This window comes from Phalacrocorax carbo, chromosome 6, assembly GCF_963921805.1.
Source record: "Phalacrocorax carbo chromosome 6, bPhaCar2.1, whole genome shotgun sequence".
Classification (NCBI taxonomy): Eukaryota; Metazoa; Chordata; class Aves; order Suliformes; family Phalacrocoracidae; genus Phalacrocorax; species Phalacrocorax carbo.
Genome location: NC_087518.1, coordinates 10,372,577 through 10,388,105, shown reverse-complemented (window position 1 = coordinate 10,388,105; position 15,529 = coordinate 10,372,577). Strand labels below are relative to the sequence as shown.

At 38.6% G+C, this 15,529-nt stretch overlaps 1 protein-coding gene across 13 annotated transcripts in view; it reads right to left on the bottom strand.

The window, feature by feature from the left end:
• FHIT (fragile histidine triad diadenosine triphosphatase) overlaps positions 1-15,529 on the bottom strand; it is a 627,817-nt gene that overhangs the window by 138,017 nt on the left and 474,271 nt on the right. For 12 of the 13 annotated variants that reach the window (XM_064453593.1, XM_064453598.1, XM_064453589.1 and 9 more), the window contains 2 exons: positions 10,822-11,001; positions 9,908-9,937 (listed from right to left, as the gene is read on the bottom strand). In XM_064453593.1, the coding sequence (XP_064309663.1) occupies positions 9,908-9,937; positions 10,822-11,001 (210 nt within the window). The remainder of the gene's footprint in view (positions 1-9,907; positions 9,938-10,821; positions 11,002-15,529) is intronic. The other variant, XM_064453602.1, reaches the window with a different exon arrangement.

The following is a 15,529-nucleotide window of genomic DNA, read 5'->3' as shown; positions in this document are numbered from 1 at the left end:
GGACAGAGCTATTACCAGCCCCAGCCTCTTCATCTGCTCAACAAAACAGGAATAATGACTTAGCTGTTCTTTAAATTACTTTAGCCACAACAATTTGGTTGGTAAAACTGAATTACCAGGTTGCTGCATCTAGCAAGGGACTGAGAACTCCTGGGAAGAACTGAGGCATCTGAGCCCACAAAAAGAGAAAAAAAAGTGTGCGGAGACCTAATAGTAAAAAAGAAAGCTTCAGGATGTTTTTTACTCAGCTGGCTAATTATTACAGGTGAATTTTCCTCTCTGGAAGTGAACAGTTTATCTCCAAAGTAGGTAATGGTGTTAAAGTAGGGAATCTAAGGTTCTCTCCTCAAATCTTCTGTCTAATCTCAGGTAAGGGGACAGTGTAATTGTTAAAAGATTCATTTGGTTTTCCCTAATTGATGCCAATTGTAGCATCACTCCCAAAAAATCTGAAATATGAATATATGAAAAGAGATTTTTAAATACCCAGAAATGCTTTTAATTACAGAATTCACTATTTGCAAGTTGCAATTTTTTTTTCCTCCAAAATCAAGGGGCTGCAGACTGTTTATGTATTGAAAGAAAATAATGAGCAGCATCAGCTAATTCAGACATAGAATAACTTATTTTAAAAAATCTTAATCCTGACTGGCAATTTATCTATTATTCAAGCAGAGAATTTCTCTCCAGAAAAGGCCTGGCAGTTGGGCTGAAATTCATCCCTAGATAACAATTTCTTCTATGTGATCCAAAACTGAGAAGAGGATAAACCTGATTTTACCAGGTAATTGCCTACATTTAAGTAAGAATCAGGCTTTGTTTCAAGATTATTCCTTTCTCTTTTTAAAGACATGTCTCTCAACATTTGGTACATGTATGTGTGTGCAATCTGCCTGGAGACACCAGCATTCAGATTTCTGCAAAAGGGAAGGGGTTTAGAGTGTTTCTGTAGCTCTTCAGGGAGTACTACACCTCACTTGCCTAAAAAAGCACAGTGCAGGCAGCAGAGCATTGCTCTATAGCTGTCACCGAAACAGTAAAATAGAAAACAGCAGTGTGGAGTCATAGACCTCTGAAAAACACAGCTAGCAGAGATACTGCCTTGTGGAGTCACCACATGAGCAGCACTGCATAAAGTGCATGGCTTTTCTCCCATCACTACAAGCAAGCGAAAGGAAAACTCAAAATGGTGAGCACCAGGCAAGAGGTGCACTGGCATCCATTCTCCTTCAACCTCAGAAACTGTTATTCCAGCAACGTACCAGCCAGCGTAGGCTTTTCCTACCAATAACCAAATGGGATGTGGCCATTTGATAAAGCTCCCAGAGGCTGGATTTTAAAGGCATATTTCAAATTCTTTCAAACTACAGCTTAGCATTATGGAATGACCCTGTGTATGAGTGGTCTTGCCAGAGAGCACCCAAGCTGCTTTCAGGAGGGACTGGGGAAATGAGGCTTGAGAGAGAGGTTTTGCTTTATTTTGCAGGAAGCCCTTGGCTTGTCCAGCCTGGCTTGCAACAAGCATGATACAAAAAACACTGCAGTACCCAGAATGTTTGACTTCTTTTTTTTTTAAAACAGTAAAAATATTACATACTCTTCACCCTGTCATCCTGTCTGGAGCTTGCTAAGCAAGTTTTATTCTATTATTTTAACCTTAGTTTTCAATTTCTAAATCATTTCAAGCAGAAGCTTTACTTTCTCTGAAAGAAAGTCCTACATGGGCTAACATGGTGCTGCCAGAACAGACTAAAATGCATGGACTAGATCAGATATACTTGTATTTCAGATGTGCTTAGAATTTCAGTAGGTTACAGGACAGTGTAACCACCTACTCTTTCATGTGGTAAAGGAGCACAGGGCTAGGAAAGGCCTCCATTCCCTTGCTATCACATGCAAAAATATTACAGACACTCTTTCCCTGTTGACATTTTTAAGCAACAAACTCATTCAAGCTGTGCAGGCTCTCTGGGGAGCTGCAGGGACAGCTTTAAGTAGACAACTCTTTCATTTTCAGAAGGGGATGTAACTTTAAGGGGAAAAAAATACAGAGCCAACTTAACATTTTCTTTATTATTGCCTTGATAAGGCAGCCAGGACTCTAATAAATGGGTTCCCTTTGTCTGGATGAAACTGGGTCATTAACACGAGCAAAGCACTGTGATTCTACCCTTCCCTGGGAGACTCCGGATGTCACAGCATCCAGCCAGACAGCTGAGGCACCAAAGTTTAACACAGATCAGTCAACTGAAAATGCCTTTGGGCAAGAACACCCAGTAAACTCAACCACAAAGCAGTTTACATGTGGGTAAATGCCTGCTTATAGAAGGCACACATTGCCATGAAGAAGTCTGTTTTGCACACGACCCTTTGACATCCTTTCTAATCTGTGGTCAGCATAGGAATAATTCTATGGCGGAGCTTTGGAGGAAGCAAAAGCAGTACCTGGTAGGTAAGAATGCAAAGACAAATGTGCAAAATAACATGAGGTCACCGCACTAGCACACAATATTCGCTTATAAAGCATTACACTAATTTATAGAGTTAGTCAGAAACCTATTAAACTGAAATCTAACTTTGCAACACTTGCTTAATAAACAATTTTCACCTACTACAAAACATAGAACATCATCAAGTTACACATCTGAATTAAATGGGAATGCTTTTGCACATTTCTTGGTGACTACCTAGTTGAAACCAATGTTTTGTAACAAAAGCAAAACAATAAAGCAAGCATTCCCTGTTAAATGAAGAGTTTTATAAGATACGAGCTTGACAAAAAGTATTATGGATGAGATAGAGCTTGGAAAGAAATTTGTACATTAACCACACAAAAATTAATCAGACATCCTTGACTGTGCTCTTAATGATTTTAGACCTCATGTATTGTCTGGGATTTCTAGAGGTTTTGCATTTACAGTACAATAGGGTATTAGTAGGACCTGTACTCAAGAGTGGCATTTGATCGATTGTACATACTCTGAGGCAGAGAATGATTTAAATGCAAAACATATTGCTGCAACATGGGAACAAAGAAGTGAAAGATACTTTCTAATTAAAACATAGGATTTTTGATCCTAATCTCAGTCACTGTGGGGCAAATGAAGAGCAGCATGTAGAGCAATTAATGGATTTCTCAACACCCCTCCCCATATTGGTTTTTTTGATCAAAAAATGCCAATTCAGTAAAACAGAAAGCATTTCCAAAAGAGGTTTTGTTTTCATGAAGAAAAAGGTTTTGTTGTCAAAATACCCTGCTATAACATTCGCGGAGGAAAACTTTTCCACCTTTCAGCTAGAAATACTTTCTGATTTTGAAAAATAACTGTTTATAGGAAAAAAAAAAAAAAAAAAAGAAAAAATTGAAGAGCTTTCAACCTCCCAAATAAAACCCTCTGAATGACTGACTCGTTCAAGATTCTTCTGTCATGAAAAGTTTAAGTATCTGAACACATACCCCCCCCCCCCCCCCCAAAAAAAAAAAAAGGATATTTAAAATGCTTTTGTCAAAGCAGGAGCAGGATCTCCTGGAGCTGCACAGAAGGGCAGAAGCATGGGGAGCCCTGGCAGTATTTAACCCTTCCCTGCAGTAATCAGTCAGGTCACTGTGGGCAGCATGCAGCAATGTTCCAGCAAGAGAAAGGCTCTGTAGGGTGATTGCTCACTTTCCAGTTGCATTAGCTGCTGGCACTGCCACCCACAGCCCCAGCCTCTCCCTGGGCTTGCAGGGCTCCACTGACACGTGGTGTGCTGATGGGGACTGGGACAGGGACATCCATGCTCCCATAGACATTCCTGAATGTGCACACACCCTTCATGTTACGCACATGCAAGTACCTTTGCAGGCCTGCACGCATCACCCACAGTTTAGTTCTCACCCATTGACCTCTGAGAGGCCAAAAACGCCAGCGGCCAGCGCTGTGCGGGTCTGCTGCTGAAGGGGATCATGCCCAGCAAGGGAAGAGCTAGATGCTGGATGTGGCAAACAGAGCTGCAGGACTTTTAATATCTGTACACTAAGGCAATTTAAACAAGCATTTGAGCCCACTTACTTGCTTATTATAGTTTAATTTAGACAGTGTCAATAATTCTGACTAGCTCTGGGGGTATTTTTGGAATTAAACTACCTAAAGAGAATACCCATCTAAGAAATCCATATGGCAGGAAAGAAGGGTAGAATCGCTGGCACGGAATAGTAAGATCTTCCTTCTCATTACCATTCTTCAACTTATATCTTTGGAAATTTCTTTTACTTCTCTCATTTATAGCTGCACATTTTAAAACCTGTTTTGTTTTGGTTTTGGTTTTTTTTTTTTCCTGTACATTCTAGTCCATACAGACTATTCTGTGTTTGTCCAGGGACAGAGAATGATATTGCTTTACAAGTCAGGGGTACAGCATGTCATGACATTCACTACTGGAAATTCAAAATCATCCAGATTCAGAACCATCATAATTCACTGCTAAAGAGAATCTTTCAAAAATTTCTGACCCTAACCCTTCAGGGAACTTCACAACCCGATATTTCTAGATCAGACTTCATTATCCAGGTCATCATTTCAATTTGTCGGTGCCTTGGAGCCTTTGGCATTCTCAGCTAGGATGGTGTCATGTCCATCAATCACTAGGCTGTTTCCACATTCCCAGTTTTCTTTCATTTCTTTCAGTCTTCAGAAAACCGCTGTATCTTCACATGGATGTACACTGGACACAGATACCTCTCACTTTTGTCAACTGTTACGATGTTTTAAGTACAGAAACCGATCTGTACCAATTAAGGGGGCCATAACACCATCATTCTTGGTCCTGCATATTATCATTTTTATTAAGGGAAGGTTTACAGATCCATCGGTGCCTCTTTGGACTATAAGCATGGCAAACAAAAAAGCAATTTAATGCTTTTCCTGGAAAGCTTATAGTTCAGTCAAAAAATAAACGTTACATGTAATGAACAGGAGTTAAGAGCCTGAGAAAGCAAAGAGGAAACTGGGACTCTAGCACTATATGCATTAATTGCATCACAGAAAACATAGGTCTGACCAAGGGACTGAATGGAGAATTAGACCAACACAAAGCAGATTTTGAAAAGGGCCTTGAAGGAAAGGACAAGAATTATTCTTTAGAGTAAGTAGAAAACAAAGAGCTAGCAAAAGGCGTTAAGGGAGGGGGCACAAACTACTTGATGTCTCTGCTGCTTCCCCATCTCTGTAAGGGGCAGTATAATCCTAGCCTTGAAAATATACATCACTGTCGTCCCAGCAAAACCCACCCCAATCTAAGTACAGTACCGAAATTATGAGCTCAGAACAGACATAGAAGCCCTGAGACTACCAAATTTGCTGTACTAAATACCTATCTGCAACATTACATATTCTCCAAGCAAATACTATTAGTGTGGTTCTCGAGCAATTCAGAGAAACTGCTGTACTTCATAAAATCATTTTTGGACATCCCGAAAACTTTCAAAAGAATCACGGTTCTTAACAGTAAAGCAAACAGAACCATTAGTTCACATGTTTCAGTACAATCTGATTTTCAGAAACTTGTTTCTTTATTCCATGTTTTTTCTACTTGAATTTTTATATTTGTTTAGAGGTAAGAAAAATCTTTGCATTTCTCAAATGCTAGCTTCTTTTGTTTTTTTAAGAGAGCAAAAGGTGGTTTCCAATACTCCTTTAAACAAGGACTCACATCAGCCAGTCTGCAGGGAAAGCAGGCTCAGGCATCAAAAGTATTGCAGCTAGTGAGTTCAATCTTTCTGATGCAATCAGTCTGCAATGCAATCTGATTAAATTTAAAGACTCAAACCTGAAGTCCAGTACTTCAGGTCCAGAGATAAGTAGACAAATAGTATGAAAGAGCAGTCTGCTGTGGGCTTAAATAAACCTAGACTCGACAGTTCAGGTTAAGATCCCTAAAGAATGCAAGCCAGGTGGATTGATTTAACACAGCATTAAAAACCATCTGGGAAAGAAAAACATGTACATCAAAAATAATCGTGAGACAATCTTCTCAGTGTAAAATAATTAGTGGAATGTGTGACATATAAAATAAATTTCTGCACATATAACCACACTGCCACCATCAGCCTCGCTTTCTCCTTTATTTTGGTGAACCTGTAATTGGCAAACAGGCACTTACTCATGGATAACAGTGGAGGTGCTGAGCTGCTGGAGACTTTGACACTGCTACAAAATAGAGTATGTGTTCATATGCGTTTGTGCAATGGACACTTGCTGTGCAATATTATCTTGTCTCTACAGATAAATTAGTTGCATCATGCTCCTGCCAGCTTGATTTGTTTAGCCTTTACAGAGTACAGAGTACATGGAGTTTCTTGTGATTGAATCTCACATAAAAGGTAAACCTGAGAGTTTATTCTATGCTGTACATCCACCAAGGCATCTAGAGCATTTGCTGACTTGATGTTGAAAAGAAGGCTATAAAATATACTGGGGAAATCTTGAAACGTCACTCACTTGACATAGCAATAAGAGCCCTGTATTAAGATGCAGAGCTGATTTCCCTGATCCATGAAATTGCGTGGATATTTAAGGCATTCTCAAACAGAACTGGCATGAAACTCACCCTCCATTCCTGGCATAAGGACACCATGGGTATTGTGTTCTCCAAGAAAAACAGAGCTCAAAATTGCAGAGAGAAATGTTCTTTAAAATCGGACCTAAATACAATTTCCTTCCTTTCTCAAGTACGAAAAAAATGTTCAAAATTTTTTTAATGCTGGAAGATGGTTATGCTTGCTGACACACTGCTCAAGGGTGCTCCGTTCTTGGTTGTGAGCTGGTGCAAGAACCTCTTTCAAAAAAAAAACCCACAAAGTGTGCAAGTCTGTGACCACCTTTGGAGAGGGACATTTGTCCCTCTTATAAATAGGTGACAGGGCTGGAACAGGCACAATCTGTGGACAGCTATGAAAAAGATTATGATGTAATATATTGCATTATTTTATGGTCTGAGATCTGGGACATGGTTCATCATTCCTTAGCAAATGTATATTTCTAGCTGCTAAAGGGTAAGAAAAGACCCATCTGGACTTCCAAAGTATTGGTGAGCTGAGGGTCAGGTGTAAGCCTAATTTCTTCCAAAGACCCAACCAATGCACACACAGAGACTGCAATAATGGGGGAATCTGAAAGGACCATAAGGTTCCCTACAATGCTGTCCTGCAGGCTCTGCTAGCTTAGATTCAGAGGAGGACAGTATCCACAAGGAACTGAATACAGCAATAACAGAGCTACATGTTAGGTTATAAACAGCTTCCCATTAGATAACTAGGAAGGTTTTAGTCCAAGAGGGACCAGTAAAGTATCCTGACATTGCAGTACATGCTGCGGTACATACCTGACTGAAACCTGGACACACCAGCAGGTTTCACATCAGCACAATGAACATGAAACAGTTGCAATCTTATCATTGATTTCTATCCAAAATCACACTGAAATGGTAATTTCCTTTAAACCTAGTGCATGCATTGCACATATAATTTTTGGTATCTCCATGGAAAAGAATGACCTGAGACTCATACTCAAACTGGGGTCCAAGATTTTTCTTGGACTTGGATTACCAATCCTTCTTGCTGACAAAGAAAGAGAATTTCATAACCATTTTCAGATATAATTTCTCATCCAGTTTTTGCCTTCAGCTAGGCTGATAGCTCTTCCCATTTTGTAGTAAAGCTTTGTACTGACCAGTTTCACAGCCAGTACTCTTCCTCTGCTTCCTGTAATTCTTTTCCTGCATAGCACATACAGTAGCCTATATTTATACAGGTATATAGAATTATACAAAATTCGAATGCAAAGGACTCTTGAAGCCATCTGGTATGTGACCCCATTCAAAGCAAGATCAGCTACACCTAATTAGCTCCTGACACACGCTTGCCTATCCTATTGAAACAGAGACTCCACAAACTCCCTTGGATATTTATTGTGATGCTTTGCTCTTCTTACTATTAGAATATTTTTCTAACATTGAGTCTGTTTTGGAAATTTGAATTAAAAGTTCCCTTAGAGGAAGACTAGATTATTGTGCCTTCTGATACATGAAGAAAAACACATATAGAAACACGTGACACATTGAATTTAAGGTTTATAAATTATTTGTAGATCACATAGGTGGTTTTTCAAACTTTCTGATTAAAAACAGTTTAAATGGAACCAGCTATTTGTGCATCCACCTTATTGTTCACTTTAAAGAAGATCTTGATCATAGTAATTTCTTCCCCAATTCAAGTTTTGAAAGCTCTGAGTTCTCTGAAGAAAATAGTTGTTGGCATTTTTGGTTAGTAAACATCCCAAAGTGATGATGATAAATTACCGTGTTGCCCAATGATGCAGAAAAGTAGAGAAACGTAAACTGCTAACCTCTGATTTATGAATACACACTCTTTATTACAGAGTCTAGGGGTTCACAGCTGTAAGAGCAGGTCATTTTCATCTCATTGCTTATTAAAAGTGTGAGAAGAAAGCACAAAGGGTGGCTACCAGTTTGCAATGTATTGGATAGATTAACACTTAATGTTCTTTGTCTCCAGTTCAAGTGCAAAATCATACAGAATTTCTTGCCTTTTTAAGGCCCACACAAGCATTTGTTTCTGTTCACAATCACAGAAGATGGGAATTTTTACATCTAGTTTTGCTCATTCATACTAGCAAATTTTCTCACATTGTAATATAATCATTCCTATAAAAACTTTTTTTTACACAGAAAAACGTTAGTCAAAGATATTAAAAAAATTCTGTGATCTGCTTGTTAAAACATGTTGGTGATAATGACAAAATTTACTTCAGAAATTATTTAAACTAAGTCTTTCACCTATCAACAGGCATTCCTAGTGAAACCCACCCAATGCACTCTAAGTCACAAGCCGAGGAACCTGGTTTGCCACAGTACTGAAGTAAAATGTATTACATTCCTTCATCACTCCTCAGCTTCCCAAAGGTTGGGGATTTTCTAATTTCTTCTTCTCACTCCCTATTACCTCTGTGCTAAATATTCAAAGCAGGCCACGAAAAGGACTAGGAAAAATAAGGTCAATACGGCAAATTGGAAAGAGGTAAAATGTTTCTATACGCCATCGTTTGGTTGTTACAGTTATCTTAATCAACCCAAACAGCTTCTTCGAGACATCTAATTTGATTTTACAAAGTGCTAACCCATAGCCATATTTGACTTTCCTTTGATTCCAAATGTAAAAAATAGCCTTTATCTAATGTTCAGGCATATAATCTAACTACACATGCATTTGCATTTGCATTACGAGGCAGTGAAACATGCCTGGAGAGCCATCTTGGATGTTATCTATGTTATTACTCAAGTGGAGAGTATAATCGTAAATCCTCTCTTCCTCTCCAGCCCCCTGCCTTTTTTTCAGAAGTACACTTAAAATCTGTTTTTAAGCTTCACTGGCTCCATTACATTTGAACTTCAGTAACAGGAATGTGATATGAATATGTAGAGAGAAAGCATAGACAAAAGGTATATTTTCATACTGTTGTTCAGTTTAACTGTTCCTATAATTAGCTACAACTCATTAGACAATAAAAAGACAAACAAAGAGACTATGAATAGCAGGGCAATATTTTCTCCATAAAACAAACAAAAAACTTTAACAGATGCCTCTTTTCTAAGGCTTTCCTTGAATAAATACACCCAGCAGCTTAGAAAAGATATTTTCATGATTGAAAATTTTTGTCTAGAAAGAAAAACTGTAAACATTATCCAGTGTAATCTCAATAAAAAGTACTTACAGCTGTTGTACACTTGGGATTTTTTGATCTCAAGGATAAAATCACGATCCAGCAATGGTCTGCAGATGACTAGTTCTGATCTTTTATTAGTTCTTATAATTGTCTCTTAATTTGTATTCTGCATAATAAGCACTCACCTTCACCGTTTGTCCAGCTTCAGGACCATCCTGTAAGCAAAGGGAGAAGTCTGAGGTCAGAGGAACTAACACGGATCACACAGGGATTCAGAAATCTTACTCAATAATCATTTACATCCAGTTTCACTGTATGTTAATTTAGCAGATTTTCCTGGGGACCATTCAACACAAAGGTTTTGAACAAGGCGCCTTTCCATATCAGGCTATGACAAAGTGAGAAACTGTATGTTAGACCACAAAACCAACAGATGTTATTTTTCATTCTTTCAGATCATATTTTTTAATTCCTAGCAATAGATTTCTGATCCTTGTGAGTATAAAATCAGACACATAAGTGACAATTTCATTGAAACATGCTTGCTTAAATTGTTATTCTAATGAAATGGGCTTAGTCTCCTGATTTACTTTAAACAGAGCTCTTTTTTGCTATAAAATCACCCAGCACAAATAACTGAAAGGTCAGAATTGATAACGTATTTACATGGCTACATCTCTTTGCTTGCATATAAATAGCTGTGAGGAGGAGTTGCCCATTTCCATCACAAGCAGTGGGTTACCTGGTGAAGAGCAAGAGGTGGCTGCCTTCTCTGGGTCAATCCTGCAAACACTTCTGTGAAGGAAGAGCATTTGCTGAAATACTCACAAGCAAGCACTGCATTTGGGAGTGTTCACAGGCTTATTACAAAGTTTTGCAGTTATTAATTATCCATACTTTTCTGCTGGTTTGCCTCTTAAGTTTTTTCAATGGCAAATCTGCAGACTGCAATGCAGTTATTGTGCATCTTTTTTTATTATTATTTTGCATTTATTGCCCCTTTAAGTTTGAATGTCCTTTTGCCCTTGGACTAGGGAAGAAGGTTGAAAGCTTGATAAAACAAACCACTAAACCTTTTTTAGTTGACTGGTTTACAAACCTGAATTGAAATGGTGAGCGAGGTGCCGCAGAAATGTTTCTCCACCACATTGCCAACCCTCTGCGCTGTACGAAATAAATCGGCCACTTCCTCAGGACACAAGTCACGGAAACGCTCCACTGGCCGCAGAGGACAAACAAGGACATCTGAAGGTGGTATTGTCAAGGCACAAATGCAAATCTGGGTGGTCCAGAAGAACAAGTGACTCAATCCCTAGCCTGTAACCTGCTTCTGATCACTTCTGAATTGCCTAAATTCCCCTTCTCCAAGGGTTATAGCAAGAGCAACTAAAACATAAGGCTAAATACAGGGAATCATACAATGCTGTGTTCAGAAGTTTTCTCAAACCCCTCAGATATGGGCAAAATGACTAAAATATGTAACTACTGAGACACCTAAAGGAAAGCAGTTTTCACAGACTGGAAATTATCATTTTGATGAAGAGATGCTCATATATAACACCTCTGAAAGTCAGAGACATTTCCTTTTGTGATTAAAAATGGGGGAAAGCCAAAGGAATTTCAGATGGGTTTGGGCGTGTGATCTGAAACAGCAGTTTTACAACACTTTTCCACATCTGTGGTATGTGTCTTTGAAAATTTTGATCTTACACATCTAATTTCAGGTACCTAAATGTGAAAAAAAGCTGACACTACGCTGATAATAGCAGATCATTTATTTCTACATCAGATTAATTACCATTCACAAGGAATGCTTGCCTGTTATAAATATTATATGTTTTTGGAAATACATTAAGACAATTAAGACTGTTCCCTTTTAAGCACAGTGTTCATGACACTGCAAATATACTTTGATTTTATTCTACCTTGGTGACTGTGCTTTGTAAGTCAGTGAAATTAAGCTATAAAGTAAATAATGGCAGTACACAGGGGCTATTCAGTCACCTGATCTGCTGTGTTCACAGAAATTAATAATTGGTATGATTCCTCACTTGAAAGTCAATTTTGTAACATTATTAATAGGGTCCAGAATTCTTAGCAGAGCCTCAGTTGTGTAAATCCAACAAGCAGGCACTTGGGACTTGATTTTCATTTCAATTCCCTGAAGACAGGATTTTTTTTCTGACTTACAGCATTGTGTTTGCAGAATAAAGACCTCAAAATCACCTTTAACATCACTTGAACTTTCACGACCAAAGGCTACAAAAATTAAAACCTTATTTTCTCAGTACTAAAATCAGTGTTCAAAGGACTATTTGAAGAAAATTAAGTTCCATGCCATTGTATTACAGTCATTTTTATTTTTACTGCATCTTGAAGCCTGAAGGTATTCAGGAATATTCTCTATGCTCTAGGATATATAACTAGGAGATGCTCTGTAGTTAACAGGTTCACACAAAGGTTACATCAGCCTGATTTTCAAGAACTGCATGAGACATTTGAAATAAAGAAGGAGTAATACATGTGAAAGATAATTTATTTCTATAAACACAGAGACAACATGTTTACATTCACCAAGTTTATCACAGGATTTGCAGTTATAATTCTGATTGGAGGGAAAACCAGATATATTCTGGAAGTGAAGTAGTAGGGGCAGGTTTTGATCATTTCTCAGAGTCCAGATGAGGACAGACAAGATTATAATGGATATTTGCTGAAGTGGGAGCAGATTTTTCGAGCAGGCTCCACAGCTACCTCCCAACAGAACAGAAGACTGGCCCCAGCTGCCAGTGTTAATCTGCTTTGAAAATCTGTCCCTCACATTTTTTAGTACAGCATCAGCTATGCCACCACTATTCCCTTTTTCTCTTGTTATAACTTATGGTATTAAAATTTAAGAAAGGAAAAATATATATTTAGAAAGCAGGTACTTGGAAATAAACCAACTCTGGACAGGAACAGAAAGCCTAGTTTTGTGGTGTTTTAGTTCTAAAATGCTGTGCCTCTTGGAAAGCTACTGGGTGTAATAAAGCTTCTGTAATTTATTTGTGCCTTCCCAGCACACTGTACAAAGCACCTCCATAAAGGATGCTATTGGCTGAACTTAGGGCCCAAGGGAAGAGCTGGAAACTTGCTTGGCAGACCTGATTTCCATACCAGGAATAAAGGAATAGAAAAACTAATTAAATTTATTCATAAAAAGGAAATCCATGTCAACAGTAAAACAGGAAAAAGGACATTCGTTTAATCTGAGTTCATTTTTCAAAAGGAGAGAAGGGAAGCTTTTACCCTTAGGGCATCTGATACTTAAGTAGATAATTATCCTTCTTCTGCAGCACTGCTTTATTATCATGGGTCAACGAACCATTTATAAATGAAGAATTTCCCCTCACTTACCTCTAGCAAAGCTGCTGCTTACATTAAGACAAGTTTCCTTTCCTGCTTTAGAATTTTTTCCCAGCAGTTTCTCACCCTCTCAGACTCACACATGCCTCACCAGCAATTGTTTTTTCTCCTACCTAGCTCAGGGCAACAGCCACAAGTATGAATTTCTGCATTAATCATGGTTTCTACAACCTTATATTAACACTGTACTACTTGTCACTGTGATGCACTGTGAAAAACACAGACTAAACGCTGCTTGTGAGAGCTTTTGTTTCCATAGCACATGGCAGAGGGAGAAGAGAGAGCAGTGTGAGTGCTGGTTGTGACCAAGGCAGGACATCTGTTTTCTCTTAATTCCGTCACTAATCTGTTCTGTCGTCTGGACAAGTTGTCTCTGTACCTCTCTCTCTCCTCTTCCACACTTTATCTGTCTTATCTGCTTAGATAGCATTTGCCAGTTGGTACAATGGATGTTTTCTTATTAAGCCGTGAGGCTCTCTGCTTGTGTGGGGCTGCAAAGCGCTCCCACAATATCAAACGATTTGCCCATAAACCATGTCACTCTGCAAAACGGATTTTCACTTCCTCCTTACATTACTAAGACTCATTTACAACTCAAACTAGATTTTAACCATATTTCTGTCTTTGAATGTGATAAATAATTCAAAGGCACAATCACACACTGGAGCATCTTTACTGAACTTTCCATCATTTCAAAATAATTCCACAAAGAATAATGATAGAAATTCTGAATCAGAGCTAAATTAACATGAGAATGTAATTAGGACAGCATTCAAGTTATATTTAACTATGAATATATAAAAAGGCAAATGTTAGAATGAATTCATGGATTTGAGGTCATTAAGAAAACAACCATCCACTGAAACTTTAAATCACAGTTTTTAACTACAGTTTTTAACACTAAGATAGTTTTTCACTTTATATCCTGGTCAGATTTTACGCTGGATAAATGCTCTATTCACCTCAAAATTATTCCTAAGTTTAAAATTAGATAAACTGTTCTTTTCTTTCTGCAATTACCCACTGCAAACACTGCTATGAACTACCGATGTGCTTCAGGTGACTGTGTATTAAAGATGCAAGTGAAAGTGAGTCTGTACTTACATCTATGTACAATTACTCCTTAGACAGAAGCATCTACTGCCACCTGAGATGTCTCAGGGCATCCAGCTGCCACTCCAGAAGGGCAGGAGTCCCCCATAACCGCTGTGTCATAGCCAGGTGGGAAGCCTGAGTCATCTTAGGGTATCTGAAATGACAGTAGGTGCCTCTGTTTGGACAACAGCCCCACCTTCCCAGAATAGCTCAGCAGTACAAGGGGCTGCTACCCAGCAGTCACGATGCATGATTGAAGACAGCATTCTGTCTTCAGAAAGTTTGAACTTTATGTTTCTTTTCTCTAACCACCATAATTAATAATTTTGTGATTTCTTCATTCATTCTAAACTGCTACTGACTGATGAAGTTTCTATTTTTAAGCTTTGATGTGCACAGCTGTTATTTCCTTCAAAATCTCTGAGTCAGTCCACGTCATTAGAGTACGTGCAATTTAATATGTCAACTTCCCCATTTTAAGGAGCGGAAAACCTTCATACCTTATTATAATCTGTGATCGTACATACCTTTCTCTAGATCTTGCAGGAGTCTTTCAGCTGCCTTACTTTTTTTCCTAATACTTAAATACACATACACAAATCAATATGCATACCCTCACACACACTATAAGCTCCATTAAAGATTTATTAAACAATTAGGAATGTCAGTATTTTCCAAAGACTACCAGTAGATAGTAGACTAAAACTCCAGGTATATTAGTGGAAGTGCATAACTGTAAAGGAGCAGTAAAGCAACAGTGTATCAGACCCATTACCCTCAAACCAAGCTAAAAAAACCTACGGATGACCTATGATTTCAACAAAATCACTTGACCTTATATATTGGGCACAGCAGCCCACCCCCTGCACAACCTTGGGTGGCTTGTTTAATGCACCAAAGCCCGTGAGCCTCCTCCATAATTCAAATTAACAGCCTCTGCCTGTTGGTTTATTAAACTGTAACCTGTTTAGAAAAGCTCAGACTCATGGCCAAGGAAGGATGGTTCAAGTTTCTACACACCAACAGAGCAAGGATGCTGAAACCCATGTGCCAGCTGTCAGCCCTTAACAGTCAAGGTTGCACACATTTCTGTAAATCTCTTTCACACTTTCACTGACTTTTCCACCATAATAACCGGACCTCTTTGAGACTGGCATTCTGAGGCATTTACTGCAGTGTGGTTCTGCAATGGGCACCTGGACACTGTCAACTGAACAGAGTTCAACTGTGCCAAACACAAGTAGAAATTCCCCATGCACATGTAAGTATTTAAGGATATGTTCACACTGGAGATTATGGGTCACTAC